Raw genomic sequence first — 12,804 nt, 5'->3', positions numbered from 1 at the left:
TTTATTTTTCTAAAGAAATCTACACTGTAGTTTTACTTTTTTTCATGGTATGTTTTTCCAAATTGTTCTGTTTTTTTCTATTCTCTGTTTATATTGTATTTTGCAGTACTTTGCCTTATTTTTAATTCCTCTTATTATTTATTTATTATGTCTTTTTACTGCCCTCCGATTGTCACAGCGAGTTGTTACACAAAACCAAGTGTAGTTACACCAGAGGACAGTAATGCAGTGATATTTAAAATCATGTGTCAACACTTCCCTCCAGTGGTCACAGTGTGTAACTACAAATAAACGGTGCTGCAATTACACACTATGACCACAGGAGGGCAGCGTACACACATGACTGTACAGCAAATAGTCCAAAGAAAGACAAATCATAAATAGACACAATATCATAGAAATATTAATTAATGTTTGACATCAGCTTCTTTTTGCTGCATTAATTTGCATTATACTTGCATTTAAACCTCTGAAACAGGAGAAAATTTGTTTGATTCCTTTCAGACACACGGGAAAAAAAACATAATGAGCAACCCGAAAACTTGAAAAATGTCCCGAATGACATTTCTAAGAAGGATTATTATATATAATCAAAAAATGGGGATTTCACATAACAAAGATGGGGTCATTCTGTTGTGGATACTACGACATTTAAAATTATGGGGTTTTTTGTTTTTATTATGGGTACTTTATTGTGGCTATTTTTGTTTTGGTTTGGTTTTTTTGTTCTTATATTTAGGTATTTTTCTTCTATTTTTCCACTGATTTCTTTTATCTATCTATCTATTTATCCATCTATCTATCTATCTATCTATCTAACTCAATCTAAAGGTTTTAAGAAAATTACCTTTTGCAGAAAAGAGAGTTACACAAAAAAAAGCTAAATTATCTGGGAAAAAGTGCTATAATAGTAATAATCTTCATTATCATCGTCTTCATCATAATCACAATAAACAAAATAAGAACATCATAAGGATCAAGGTAATTTTTGTTAAACCCATGGGGCAGTTTACTGTACAGCCAGCCGTGCTCACACACAATTAAGAAATAATAAATAATCCGTGGTTTCAATATACCATATAAAACAGAAAATGCAAGTCTGTGTAATTCAGCCATTTAAAAGGCCAATGGCATTAGAGACAAAAGAATATTAAGTCATATCAAATAATATAAAATTAAACACGATATAAATTATTCAGTTTTACTGCTGATATCTAAAAAAATAAATTAAATTAAATTAAATTAAATTAAATTAAATTAAATTAAATTAAATTAAATTAAATTAAATTAAATTAAAAAGGTATTGCGGCCTTTTAAATAAAAACTACAAGACCCAGGGGCACTTCGTCACCGGAAGTCGATCACTTTGGTATAAAAGCATTTCCGCGTCCTCAGAGGGTCCTTTCCTGTCTACGGCCTATTGGAAGATGGCGGTGCAAATCTCCAAGAAGAGGAAGGTTAGCGCTGTTTTATCTCAGTTTTAATCACACAAACGGCCGGTTTGCAAAAAAATGGGGTCATTCTGTGTCGGATACTACAGTTTGTCGTTCATCTTGGTGTTAGTTGGGTTAGTCCGCCTGTGGTCCGCGGAGGATTAATCCAGATGCTGCCGGCCCCGCGTCCTCCTCATTTGGTGATCATGGCTCTGTCCGGCGCGGCCGGAGTGAGTTACAAACCGGCTCACACTGACACGAGCGCTGGATTAATTTATCACCCCGTCGGCGAGTGTGCTAAACTATTCTTCCAGACTTCAAACATTTTCAAATATCTCCCTTGTAGTGTTTTTATTAGGTTTTATGTTGTGGTTCAGTTAGCATGAGTTAGCTTCACAGTCAGATGAACAGGAGCTGAAGGAGTTAGCTTAGCTGCAGTATATAAACCGGCAAATATTAACGAGTTTGATTAATAATTACATAAACATGTAGGTTGTAATGTGTGATCAGAACATCTGATGGCTGCAGAGGACAGTGTGGGTATATTTAAATGTCTGCAAACTATCTGACAGCATCGTATTTCAGTGTATTAAAGTTAAACTTTTACATAAAATCTGACGTGGTAATATTTGGTTATCTGATGGGTATTTATACTTGCTAAACTACACCGTTTATTTGAAAACTTCGTAAGTCACAGCTCAATTGCCGAACTTATATACATGAATCTCAAAGAGTTCAAATATTTGAAATAATATAAATGATTGCTGTCACTGTGTACTCTTTTCGAGTTTGTTTTTGACTAGATCAGATGTTAGCTCACTTACATAAATGAGATAAAGTAATCCCTCATTGATTAGGGCTGCTGCTGATTTCCAGAATCCATTCACTTTCCAATGCGATTAGGCATATTGCAGTTAAAATACCAGTTTTGCTTAGATGTGTAAGATTAATAATGCTGTGCAACTTGCACAAGGAATTATTTTTTTTAAAAGAACAAATTCAGAACTGGCTTCGATGTTATTATTATTTTATAACTTAATGTTGTTTCTAGAGAAGTCATTATAAAACAGCAGTACCACTCTATGAACTTAATATCTCACTGGACACTAATATAGAATGGCAATGAAATAAGTAAAATTCTCATCATTGTAATCCTGAGTGAAGTTTAGAGTTACTGGAAAACAGATGGCAGTCAGTATCGTTCCTTTTGTCCTCCCTCTGCTGCTGCTGCTGATGGAGCAGGTGATGTTGCTGCTGGAAAATTTAGCAAACTAAGTTTAACAGTTGTTTCTGCTTGTTAGTAAAAGTAATAAAATATCTTCTGCTGTTACTGGGGTTTGTCAACACCATAGACATTTAGTGCTGTTGCCTGTTTAGTTGCAGCAAGTGTACTATTTTACATGTTAAATAAACAATATACTGCACTTTATGATGGAGATCGATCAGAATTAGATGAATCAATCATTTTAATCCATTTCTATCATTGATGAAAGACGTGTTCTGGACTCAGTCTGTTTTTTTTCTTTCTGATTGATGGTCACTTTTATCATAGGTTAACTGAGCTTGTCTTCTCTCCTCAGTTCGTCTCAGACGGTATCTTCAAGGCCGAGCTGAACGAGTTCCTGACTCGCGAGCTTGCTGAGGATGGCTACTCAGGTGTGGAGGTGCGTGTGACTCCAACCAGGACTGAGATCATCATCCTGGCCACAAGGTGAGTGTCCAGACTTTATGATAAACATAGAAGGTTTAAAAAAAAAAAAACTGCATGTGTGAGATATTTTCTGCAGAAGTGATTTAATGACGTCAATTAAAGTTCAGAACAGAAACTGACATCTGTCATACGGAGCCTTGTGTTTGTTCAGTGTCTCGGTTTCTGTCCCTTCAGTGAAGATACGATGACGAGTCGGAACAGGACTCAGTCTGGTTCTGGGGGTCACTGGTGCAGATTCACGTTCTGTGGTTCTGCTCCAGTTCCTCAGAGCTGGGAGTCCTTTTTGGTTGAAGACATCGAGGCATTTGTCTGAGAAGGGTCGAACACGTATAGTTACTGACTGAAAGTCACTTTGTGGTAAAGTGAACGGACAGAACCGAACTGTCTTTTTCAAAGTGTAACTAAACGAGGTTCTGTTGGCAACAGCAGCAAAATTTTAGGGCAGAAATAAAGCTATTTTATTAAAATTGTGCTTTCACAGGATTTAGTTGAACTCCTTTTGTTTAATTACAAAAATAGTCAGTATCTATACCCCTAAATTTCCTTTGGTTTAGGGTTTTTGTTTTTTGTTGGGAGTTTTTTTTTTTTTTTGCTCTAGTACAGGGGCGTAACCATTTGGACCCGCTTTAATATTTCACGCTCATATCGCTCTGCACACAAAATGCACTTTTCACAGTCAAGCTTTGAAAGATATTATACATTAATATTTTTTAAAACTTTCATTGAGTTACATTTTCTATATATATATATATATATATATATATATATATATATATATATATATATATATATATATCATAAATATCAAATATTCATTAATTTTCTGAATTTTAACCCTTTAAATGCCAGGTTTTTGTCATGATGCCACTGTTTTTAGATGGGGAAAAAAACACTAAAAGGTGAATTATTTCCAATATATTACATGCAAAGGCGATTTTTTTTAATCACAGTCTGGGATATGTCAATGATTTGACAATGCACCTAGTGGAAATAGCAAGCATACTCTCCATATGCCAAAAATGGTAGAAAATGACATCATCAGGTGGAGAATGTTATAAATGACAAATTCCATGGCAAAAGCCCAGATTGACACCCAGAAATAATGCAATGCATGTTTGAACGCTTCGATGGCTGTGGGATCAAATTGCAATTTGAATGGGTTTTGGTGCATTTTTTAACTTAACAGTGTGAATGTACCAATTTTGTTCAGACGGTGTATTTTAAAACTTACTGTAGAGTTGATGAGAGCAAACCTGTCAAGACGTTAAAATTTCAAGATCATGGTTACGTCATAATATTCAGCATTGTCACGCAAAAAAAAACTGACGCTGATGACGGCTGACGTTTTGCCTTGTTTAACACAAGTGTTTTAAATTGTCTTTAGGACCCAGAATGTTCTGGGAGAGAAGGGCCGTCGGATCAGAGAGCTGACCGCTGTGGTCCAGAAGAGGTTTGGCTTCCCTGAGGGCAGCGTGGAGGTAAGAGAAGCAAACATGTTAATGCAGCTCGATCAGTCATTCTTAATGCAGAAGGAAAATGTTGTATAACAGCGTATTTTAAAACACGGTGGGTGTCATTAAGATTTTAATGGTACTACTTTTACCGATACTGCCTATCAATCCAGAATTTTAACGGTGCTTGTATCGGCTCCATTTGGGTTATTAAAATAAACATTCTGCCATAGCGTTCTCGTGATCAAATCACTATTATAGACTATAACGTACCCGAGGTGATGAACGAGCTAGGCGATCAAACCTTTTTTTTTTTTTATTACTGTGGTCACATTTTAAGACCCATGCAGTTTTATTTTTAGAATAAAGCTAACAGATGGAAAGGCTTCACAATCTTGGTCGTCCTCCCTTCGGTGATGATACGATGACGAGACAGAACAGGACTCAGCCTGGTCCTGTGGGTTACTGGTTCAGGTCCATGTTCTGTGGTTCTGCTCCAGTTCCTGGGATCAGAGAGTCTTTTTCAAATGAAGACACAGAGGCATTTGTCTGAGAAGGGTGGAGGCACCTGGAGTGAAATCTGCATCTCCAACCGTAGTAGTACTAGAAGTAGGCCTGGGCAATAAAACGATGACGATATGAGTCCCGAAATAACGATTGAGATGTGAGACGTAGTTGATAGAATGTCAATAGAACGCATTCCAGCCGTGTTTTGACAGACAACAGGAACAGCAATGATAATAAGAATTTGCGCGGCAGCGAACCAAATGCAGCGAACGACTTAGACTCCAGAATACAGCTGAGTGTTTGACAACCGACTGTTGCGGATCAAATGGCTGATGGTCCGACAGCAGCGCAGTGAGAGACAAACAGAGCGCAGCTTCTCCTCAGAGCAGGTGGAAAGTGACTTCTTTAGACATCTACAGACTGCTTTGTGTTAGTTTCAGGTTGAATCAGACTTTGGATGAATTATTTAGAAAGACCAGGATGCATCGCTCCATGTCTCATCCAGCCGCTCGCGCTGAGCTCTCGGTATTATTACCAGGGGCAGATGTAATGTTTTGGGGGCCTGGGGCTACAAGCGTTTACCTTAATTTCACCCTTTCTCTAACTGGGAATGTCGGCAGGCTGTTTGCAGCTGAAGGAGAAGTAGGTCTACTGAAAATGTATTTAATTTTGCCTGAGTAAAATGATTGTATGTAATATGTGTATTACACTCCAACACACCGTGGTCAAATGAAACTGTCAGTGGACTATGAGGGCAAAAAACAAACCACCCAAAAAAAAAAAGAAAAGTAATTGTTCAGTAATTGTAATCGAAGTAAAATGTTCAATTAATTGTGATAATTGATTTTAGGTATGAGGTTCAGAAGTGGGTGGAAATTTAAGCACCTGGACCTCTTTGAATTTCAGTTGAATGGGTCCGTCAGTAGGCGATGCCTGTTTTACAGTATATTTGTCATGTTCAATGTCTGACAGAAGAAAAAAATTCAACCGAAATGAACCTTATGATATCTTTATATCTCACTTAGGAGAAGGTAGGTAAGTTATTATATTAAGATTGAAGACTTTTTTCCACATCACCCAGCTCTAACTAGAAGTGAGCTGTTGTGCACGTGAAGTCAAGGAAGAAACATTTAATTTAATGAAAGCACACCGGTACTCTGACTTACCAGTTGGTCTAAGAGAAATTTTGGCAGTTTTGCATTGACAGCATGCAGGAAGTTTGACCTTGGAACCGTCTCCTCTCTTTCGTAGTTGTATGCTGAGAAGGTCGCCACCCGTGGTCTGTGCGCCATCGCTCAGGCCGAGTCTCTGCGCTACAAGCTGCTGGGAGGCCTGGCTGTGCGTAGGTAAGCAGTGCTGCACACTAACTAGTAGGATTTACTGTCAGAAGCATTCAGCATGTTGCTCTGCATGTTATTTTTGCAGCTGCTCTTTATCTAAAAAATGAAATGCAGTATTTTGAACTTTAAAGACAGGAAATTGTTAGTATATCTTAACTGCAGGGGTCCAACTTTCTTTGCATCAAATCAGAAATGTTATTTTAAAGGTAGTTTCCATGCTCCTACATGCAGGGACTTTGGCAACAGTAAATACTGTGATTGGTTGGCTCTGGCTGCTTGTGTTTTCTCCCACAAGTTTCTGATTGTAGGGTTGGACCCAAATATTCGGATATTCGTTAATTGGTTAGGTGTTCAGTTTTGACTTAAGGGATTTGGATATTGGTGGTGTTTTTTTTGTTTTGTTTTGGGGGTTTTGCAGAGGACAAATGTCATGTCATTTCAGTGTATGTGAGTGTATGTACATCTTAAATTTGAGATTTGTTGGAGTTTGTATGCTGTGCTGCTGTTTGCATAGAACAGTGCATAGAAAGGTCATTGAACCCAACACCCAGGAGGTTTAAGTTCGTCTGCTCACCGCCCCCTTCTTCGCTGTTAATATATGCAGACGCTCAGAATCCCAGTAAATGGTTTTTGATAGTTGAAGTGATGTGAAGGAGGTTGAAGAGTTTATGATCTGCTGCCTTGGATGAATCTTGTAACATTTTTGCTGTGACATTTGTGAACTGGATGTTTTAAGATTAGAGTTGAATAATTTAGTATATAATACTGAAAAGTGATGAAAACATGTTTTTTTTGTCCCCAATAGTAGAAAATCAGTGTTTCATCAGCAAGCAGACAATAAAGACACGTTTTTTCTTTTATTATAAACAAAAAAACACCAGACATGCACAGTGGAGGCAGCAAGTATGACAGAGGAGATTAGACCATGTCAAGTAAAGTTCATAACAGAAGCTGTCATCTGTCGTACGGAGCCTTGTGTTTGCTCTCAGGGTGAAGTGTTTGTTCAGTGTCCCAGTTTCTGTCCCTTCAGTGAAGATACGATGACGAGTCGGAACAGGACTCAGTCTGGTTCTGGGGGTCACTGGTGCAGATTTACGTTCTGTGGATCTGCTCCGGTTCCTCAGAGCTGAGAGTCCTTTTTGGTTGAAGACATCGAGGCATTTGTCTGAGAAGGGTTGAAACGGCACACGTACACACTTATCCACCCGACTCTAATGTCATCAAAAGTCCATGCAGATAACCTTTGAACCAGATTCAGAGGTCTGGACCCAAGCAAGAGTTAAAATGGAGTGAAATTTTGTAACAGTGCAGTTTGTTTGTAAATGTTGCTGGACAGTGTTTTCCCACAGAATCAGAATCTATGTGGGACGGTGTTGGTGTTTTTGTTTTGGGTTTTTTTTTTGTGTGCAAGTGTCCCTTTTTATCATTCAGTGCCACATCTAAATTCTAGCTTTTGCCCGTCTGTGAACATCGCAAAAGCGAAACTCTTCATGACTTATTGTTATTCCTCAGCAGCAGTTTGTGCCACTTATTGATCAGTTCCAGTCAGAGCTGATCAGATCAATGGATAAGAGGAAAGAAGAGTGCAGAGTGAGTGAAGGCAAACTTTTAAGACCCAGCACAATGACCAGCCGAGTTTCACTTTCACTGCTGCTCCGTTTGTGACAACATTACGCTCTGCTGTGCAATGAATTATAGCATGGCGTATATATTTAATGTATTTGTGGCAGCAAATGAGTTAGTTGTGGCAGCTTACCACAAATAAATAAATGTGTGTGAAACCCTGCTGCTCAACTGATTTTTATTTATTATCTTTTTTTTAGATAATAAGTTTTGGAGGTGTAGCTTCAGAGCGACGCAGACACACCACTGCATGAGTATAAATGCTCACAATGGTGTCGGCTCTTTGTTGAGCCTTTGTGCATCTGCTCAGCAGTAAGTCTCGATTAAATGTTGTGTGTTAAAACTGTTCTCACCCCTTGACTCTTTCAGGGCATGCTACGGTGTCCTGAGGTTCATCATGGAGAGCGGCGCTAAGGGCTGCGAGGTCGTGGTGTCCGGCAAGCTGAGGGGTCAGAGGGCCAAGTCCATGAAGTTTGTGGACGGCCTGATGATCCACAGTGGAGACCCCGTCAACTACTACGTCGACACAGCAGTCCGTCACGTCCTGCTAAGGCAGGGTGAGTACAGCTCGACCAGCTCAGCGTTTCTGGAACACGTTTTTATTTTGATGTTTGCAGAAAACCAGGGCTCCCACGGTCCTGAAAAACTGGAAAAGTCATGGAATTTCACAATCATGAAAAAGTCATGGAACTAGTAAAAATTACATTATATGTTGTCCATAATAAACTACATTAATGTAACATAACGGTGTATTAATTTTCTGTAGCTGACGACGTAACATAGCTTTAATATGTGTTGACGCGTGACAGCGTTCTGGTTATGTTTTTGTTCATCATGTGTGTTTATTGATTTTCTCTGAGCGGTTCGTCTCTCTCCTCATGTATGCCCACTAAACATGTCAAATACATTTTCAAGCACTTTGGGCTTAAAGTGTATGGATCACTGATTTTTAAAAGGAAACAAGCTTTTCATACCCACGGGCATGTTTTTTGTCAATTTTTTTGATCGAAAAACTGAAATTTTGCCCTTCTTTTTTACCTCAAGTTTTTTGAAAGGTACATTTTTCTTTTGAAATCGGCAAAATGACTGACAATGACTAAAGAAAACAATTGTTAAACAATTTGAAAATGTCTGACTGTCCTTGAACACTTCATGTGGGATTCTGAAATGGATTGATTGAAAATGTTTGAATAGAGTTTTTATCGTTTATTTTTCAAAAATGCTGGGAAAGTGGGGCAAGAGAAAAAGAATTTCTTTTTCGGTCCTTGTGAATTCATCGAAAGGTTTTGAAATTTTGTGACTGTGTGGGAGCCCTGAAAACCCCTCCCAAGTTTCAAAGTGTCACTGGAACACTTTCTGACACCTGAGACACTGAACCTGATGATTGGTACTGGAAGTAACTTAAATAATACTTTTTATCTTTATTTTGTATTTTAGCTCTGTACTTTATAGCTTTTTTGTTGGCTTTTTTGGGGCTAGTACCTGTGAATTGATGTGCTTGTCGATCATCTTCAGGTGTGCTGGGCATCAAGGTCAAGATCATGCTGCCCTGGGACCCCAGCGGTAAGATTGGCCCCAAGAAGCCCCTGCCAGACCACGTCAGCATTGTGGAGCCTAAGGAGGAGAGCCTGCCCACCACACCCATGTCTGAGCAGAAGGGTGCCAAGCCAGAGGTGCCCGTCATGCCCCAGGGAACACCTGTACCCACCGCATAAGAGGGTAAGAAACCGACGATCCCATCGCCAGCGGAATTTGAGGATATTCTTGCAATAACAGCAAGATGGCAAAAAATAAAAGCAGATTATAGTCTTTTTTTTTTTTGGTCCCTCCCTTCAGTGAAGATACGATGACGAGTCGGAACAGGACTCTCCAGTTCTGGGGGTCACTGGTGCAGATTCACGTTCTGTGGTTCTGCTCCGGTTCCTCAGAGCTGAGAGTCCTTTTTGGTTGAAGACATCGAGGCATTTGTCTGAGAAGGGAAGAAACAGCGCACGCACCTGAAAATTACTGAGGACACATCAGTGACGTTTGAATCAGAGCTGTAAACCATAGCAAGGTGGCTCTGCTTTCAGTACCAAATAAACTACAAATAAAGCGAAACTCGACCTAAACTGAAGGTTAAAATAGTTTCGCAGCATTTTTTGAAAATTTCTTTTCCTTAATGTGCTTAAAATTGCTAATATGTTTAATGGGGATGCCCCAAGCTGTTGGTTTGACCAGAATCGGCTTATTTTCATCTTTTCAGTTCACGTTGTCACGCTCTTGTGGCATCTTTTCAGAGCCTCAAAGGGCCATTTACACAGCAACAGTTCTTGCATGACACATTAAACTTTTGTTGTGGTTATGAAGATTTGTTTTAATAACTTGGATTAGTGGGATTAATTCAGGTTTTATTGTCTTTTACAGGTTTTCAAGATCTCCACCAGATGGAAGCAAGATCCTCTGTTTTTTGTGTACAAAAACAATAAAATCTGGAAAATACACTTTTAAAGTTTTTGTGGTCACTTTTTTTTTGTTTACATAGTTCATACATGAGTTAGTTTGCTTGTCACTCAGATGTTTAACCCTTAGGGCCCACTTTGATATTACATAAGCTTATATCAGTCTGCACAAAAAATGAGCTTCACAAAATCAAGCTTTGAAAAAAATAATACCTTAATATTGTTTTTTATTTTCATTGAGTTTATTTCTTTAACCAACATCAGCCCAGAAATATCAAATATACATTATTTTTCAGAATTTTAACCCTTTTTAAATGCCAGGTTTCTAGATAGGGGATAAATAAATCAATAAAATACATGCAAAGAAAAAACAAAATGATCACAGCCAAGAATATGTCAATGACTAGTGGCAACGTTGATTGTGACAGTGCACCTAGTGGAAATATGTTTTCTCCATATGGCAAATATGGTAAGCATGACATCATCAGGTGGAAAATAGTAAAAATGAAAAATTCCAAAGCAAAATCCCAGAATGAGAGTGGCACCCAGAACAATGTAAATGTAACAGTTTTGTTTACACAGTGTCAAAGAATAAAAGAGGAAAAAATTATTCAAATTTTTGGCACTTTCTTGAGGACATTTCGTTGTTTATTTAGTTGATGTTGTTGCTTGTTTGTTTTTTTTTATTTTACATAATATAATTGTTTTATGATTATGAATTGTGATTTAAAAAAGTAACATTTTTCATTAGGCTATGCCTCTGGGCCAGCAATGTTTTTGGTTTTTCTGTTTGAATTTAGTGTCACTGTGACTTCAAAAAATATGTTTTTGGCCCAAACACAATTTATATTGCTTAAATTTCACACAAATGTCTAACAGTATAAAATCATGAGGCAATGATATTTTATATCCTAAAGGTCAAAAGTCATTTTCATTGTTCTGCATAATGTTCTGCAAAAACATTTGTCTGTTACTCAACATTATATTCCTAAAAAGGAGACATTTGGTCAGACGCTGAGAATCTTGGGTGTCAAGTACTTCAATATTGCAAACACAAGAAACGGTTACAACATAACATTTTTTGTTTTTAAAGGGGTTGTTGCAGATTCTTAAAAAGATTTTTTTATTCTTTAAGTGGTAATCGTTAAAATGTCTTAAATCAATCTAGCAGAGTCCTAAAAATACTTGGATATGAGAAGAAGGATTCAACAAATTGTTTTTTTTCCTGATTTTGCACTGTACAATTAAAATAAAACAAAAAACAAAAAACAAAACTGAATGCCTCTCGCGTTAACATCACCAAAAACTCGTGTAATCTAGGCAAAATTGTCCCAAACCCTAAGTGATGATTCATATGGAGCCCCTCTGGTGACATTTGATTTAAAAATGCATGGCCACAAGATAATTATCATTTTTTTATTTTTTTTTTGTTTTTATCAAATGTCAGCAGAGGGGCTCCATAGATTTGTACTTCGTTTTGTTTTGTTTTTTCAGTTTTTGTAATAGTGAAATTGGTCTTAAAGTTCATTATAATTGACATTAAAAGTCCTCAATCCCACCTGCCTGAGGCTTTAGGTACCCTGGAAAATACAACATAGAACTTGATCAGTCTGCACGTTTGTTTCAGTTTTCACATTCTAGTTAGGAAGACTTTGGGAACGGTCAAAGATTTTACCGCAGAGTGACTCATCTTCACAGCACTAAAACATCAGGTCCGGGTTAGGCCACGCCCCCTGGCTCCTACCTGATGAGCAGTGTTTTTGTTTTTTTAACTCCCGGTGAGCACCTGGACGAGTCAAGATGATAGAGATGGCAAATTCGAAACTTTGAAACGTTTCAAAACTTTTTAACCATTGCTTTGAAACGTTTTGAAACCTGTTCGCTCTACATTGGCATCTTCTGGTAGAAGCTTGCATTTTCACCAATTTATCACTAATTTTGTTGTAAGCTCCCTTTTCCCCAGCCCGAGAACCTACTTCAACAGATGTCAATAAAATCCAACTGCTATTGATTTAGTTCTTGTAGGATATGATGACTATTTTATTATACCATTTTTAGCTATGTGACTTAGTGGCATTAGTGTTACTCTATGCTACAATTAGTTTGTAGAACATTTTAATGGTTTCATTCATTAACGGAGACTTACCCTGTGTTTCAATACCCATACTACCATACTATTTAGTATGCCAGGAAAAGATTTGTCCCAATACGAAGTATGTGAAATGCAGTATGCCAAAAATACTAGGATGTCCTACTTCATCCGGCCACATTTTGCAGTATGCAAGCCAGCATGCTTTT

General features: G+C 37.9%; 1 protein-coding gene and 4 non-coding genes across 5 annotated transcripts; all 5 read left to right on the top strand.

Annotated features, from left to right (window-relative positions):
- The first annotated feature begins 1,328 nt into the window (after window positions 1–1,328).
- Window positions 1,329–10,548, top strand: rps3 (ribosomal protein S3). The gene is made up of 7 exons (XM_088079337.1): window positions 1,329–1,457; window positions 3,014–3,144; window positions 4,529–4,622; window positions 6,354–6,448; window positions 8,435–8,622; window positions 9,581–9,784; window positions 10,472–10,548. The coding sequence occupies exons 1-6, from the start codon at window positions 1,428–1,430 to the stop codon at window positions 9,778–9,780; spliced, it is 738 nt and encodes a 245-aa protein (XP_087935463.1). The 5' UTR covers window positions 1,329–1,427; the 3' UTR covers window positions 9,781–9,784; window positions 10,472–10,548.
- On the top strand, window positions 3,313–3,462 carry LOC121964386 (small nucleolar RNA SNORD15). The gene has a single exon (XR_006107353.2). It is a non-coding gene; the product is annotated as a small nucleolar RNA SNORD15 (small nucleolar RNA).
- LOC121965666 (small nucleolar RNA SNORD15) lies at window positions 5,004–5,153 on the top strand. Its single transcript, XR_006107509.2, has one exon. It is a non-coding gene; the product is annotated as a small nucleolar RNA SNORD15 (small nucleolar RNA).
- Window positions 7,467–7,616, top strand: LOC121965665 (small nucleolar RNA SNORD15). The gene has a single exon (XR_006107508.2). It is a non-coding gene; the product is annotated as a small nucleolar RNA SNORD15 (small nucleolar RNA).
- Window positions 9,896–10,043, top strand: LOC121965664 (small nucleolar RNA SNORD15). The gene has a single exon (XR_006107507.2). It is a non-coding gene; the product is annotated as a small nucleolar RNA SNORD15 (small nucleolar RNA).
- Window positions 10,549–12,804: the final 2,256 nt, after the last annotated feature.

The sequence above is a fragment of the Plectropomus leopardus genome, chromosome 6 (genome assembly GCF_026936395.1).
Source record: "Plectropomus leopardus strain MGB_pleo_1.0 chromosome 6, ASM2693639v1, whole genome shotgun sequence".
In the NCBI taxonomy this organism is placed as follows: Eukaryota; Metazoa; Chordata; class Actinopteri; order Perciformes; family Serranidae; genus Plectropomus; species Plectropomus leopardus.
Note: the sequence above shows the minus strand (reverse complement) of the source record. Positions and strands in the feature narration are given on the sequence as shown.

Excerpts from the sequence above, each read along its gene's own strand:
- rps3 (XM_088079337.1), top strand. The coding sequence starts at position 1,428 with ATGGCGGTGCAAATCTCCAAGAAGAGGAAG. Across the intron at positions 3,145-4,528 it reads ATCATCATCCTGGCCACAAG|GACCCAGAATGTTCTGGGAG; the intron begins GTGAGTGTCCAG and ends AATTGTCTTTAG. Across the intron at positions 4,623-6,353 it reads TCCCTGAGGGCAGCGTGGAG|TTGTATGCTGAGAAGGTCGC; the intron begins GTAAGAGAAGCA and ends TCTCTTTCGTAG.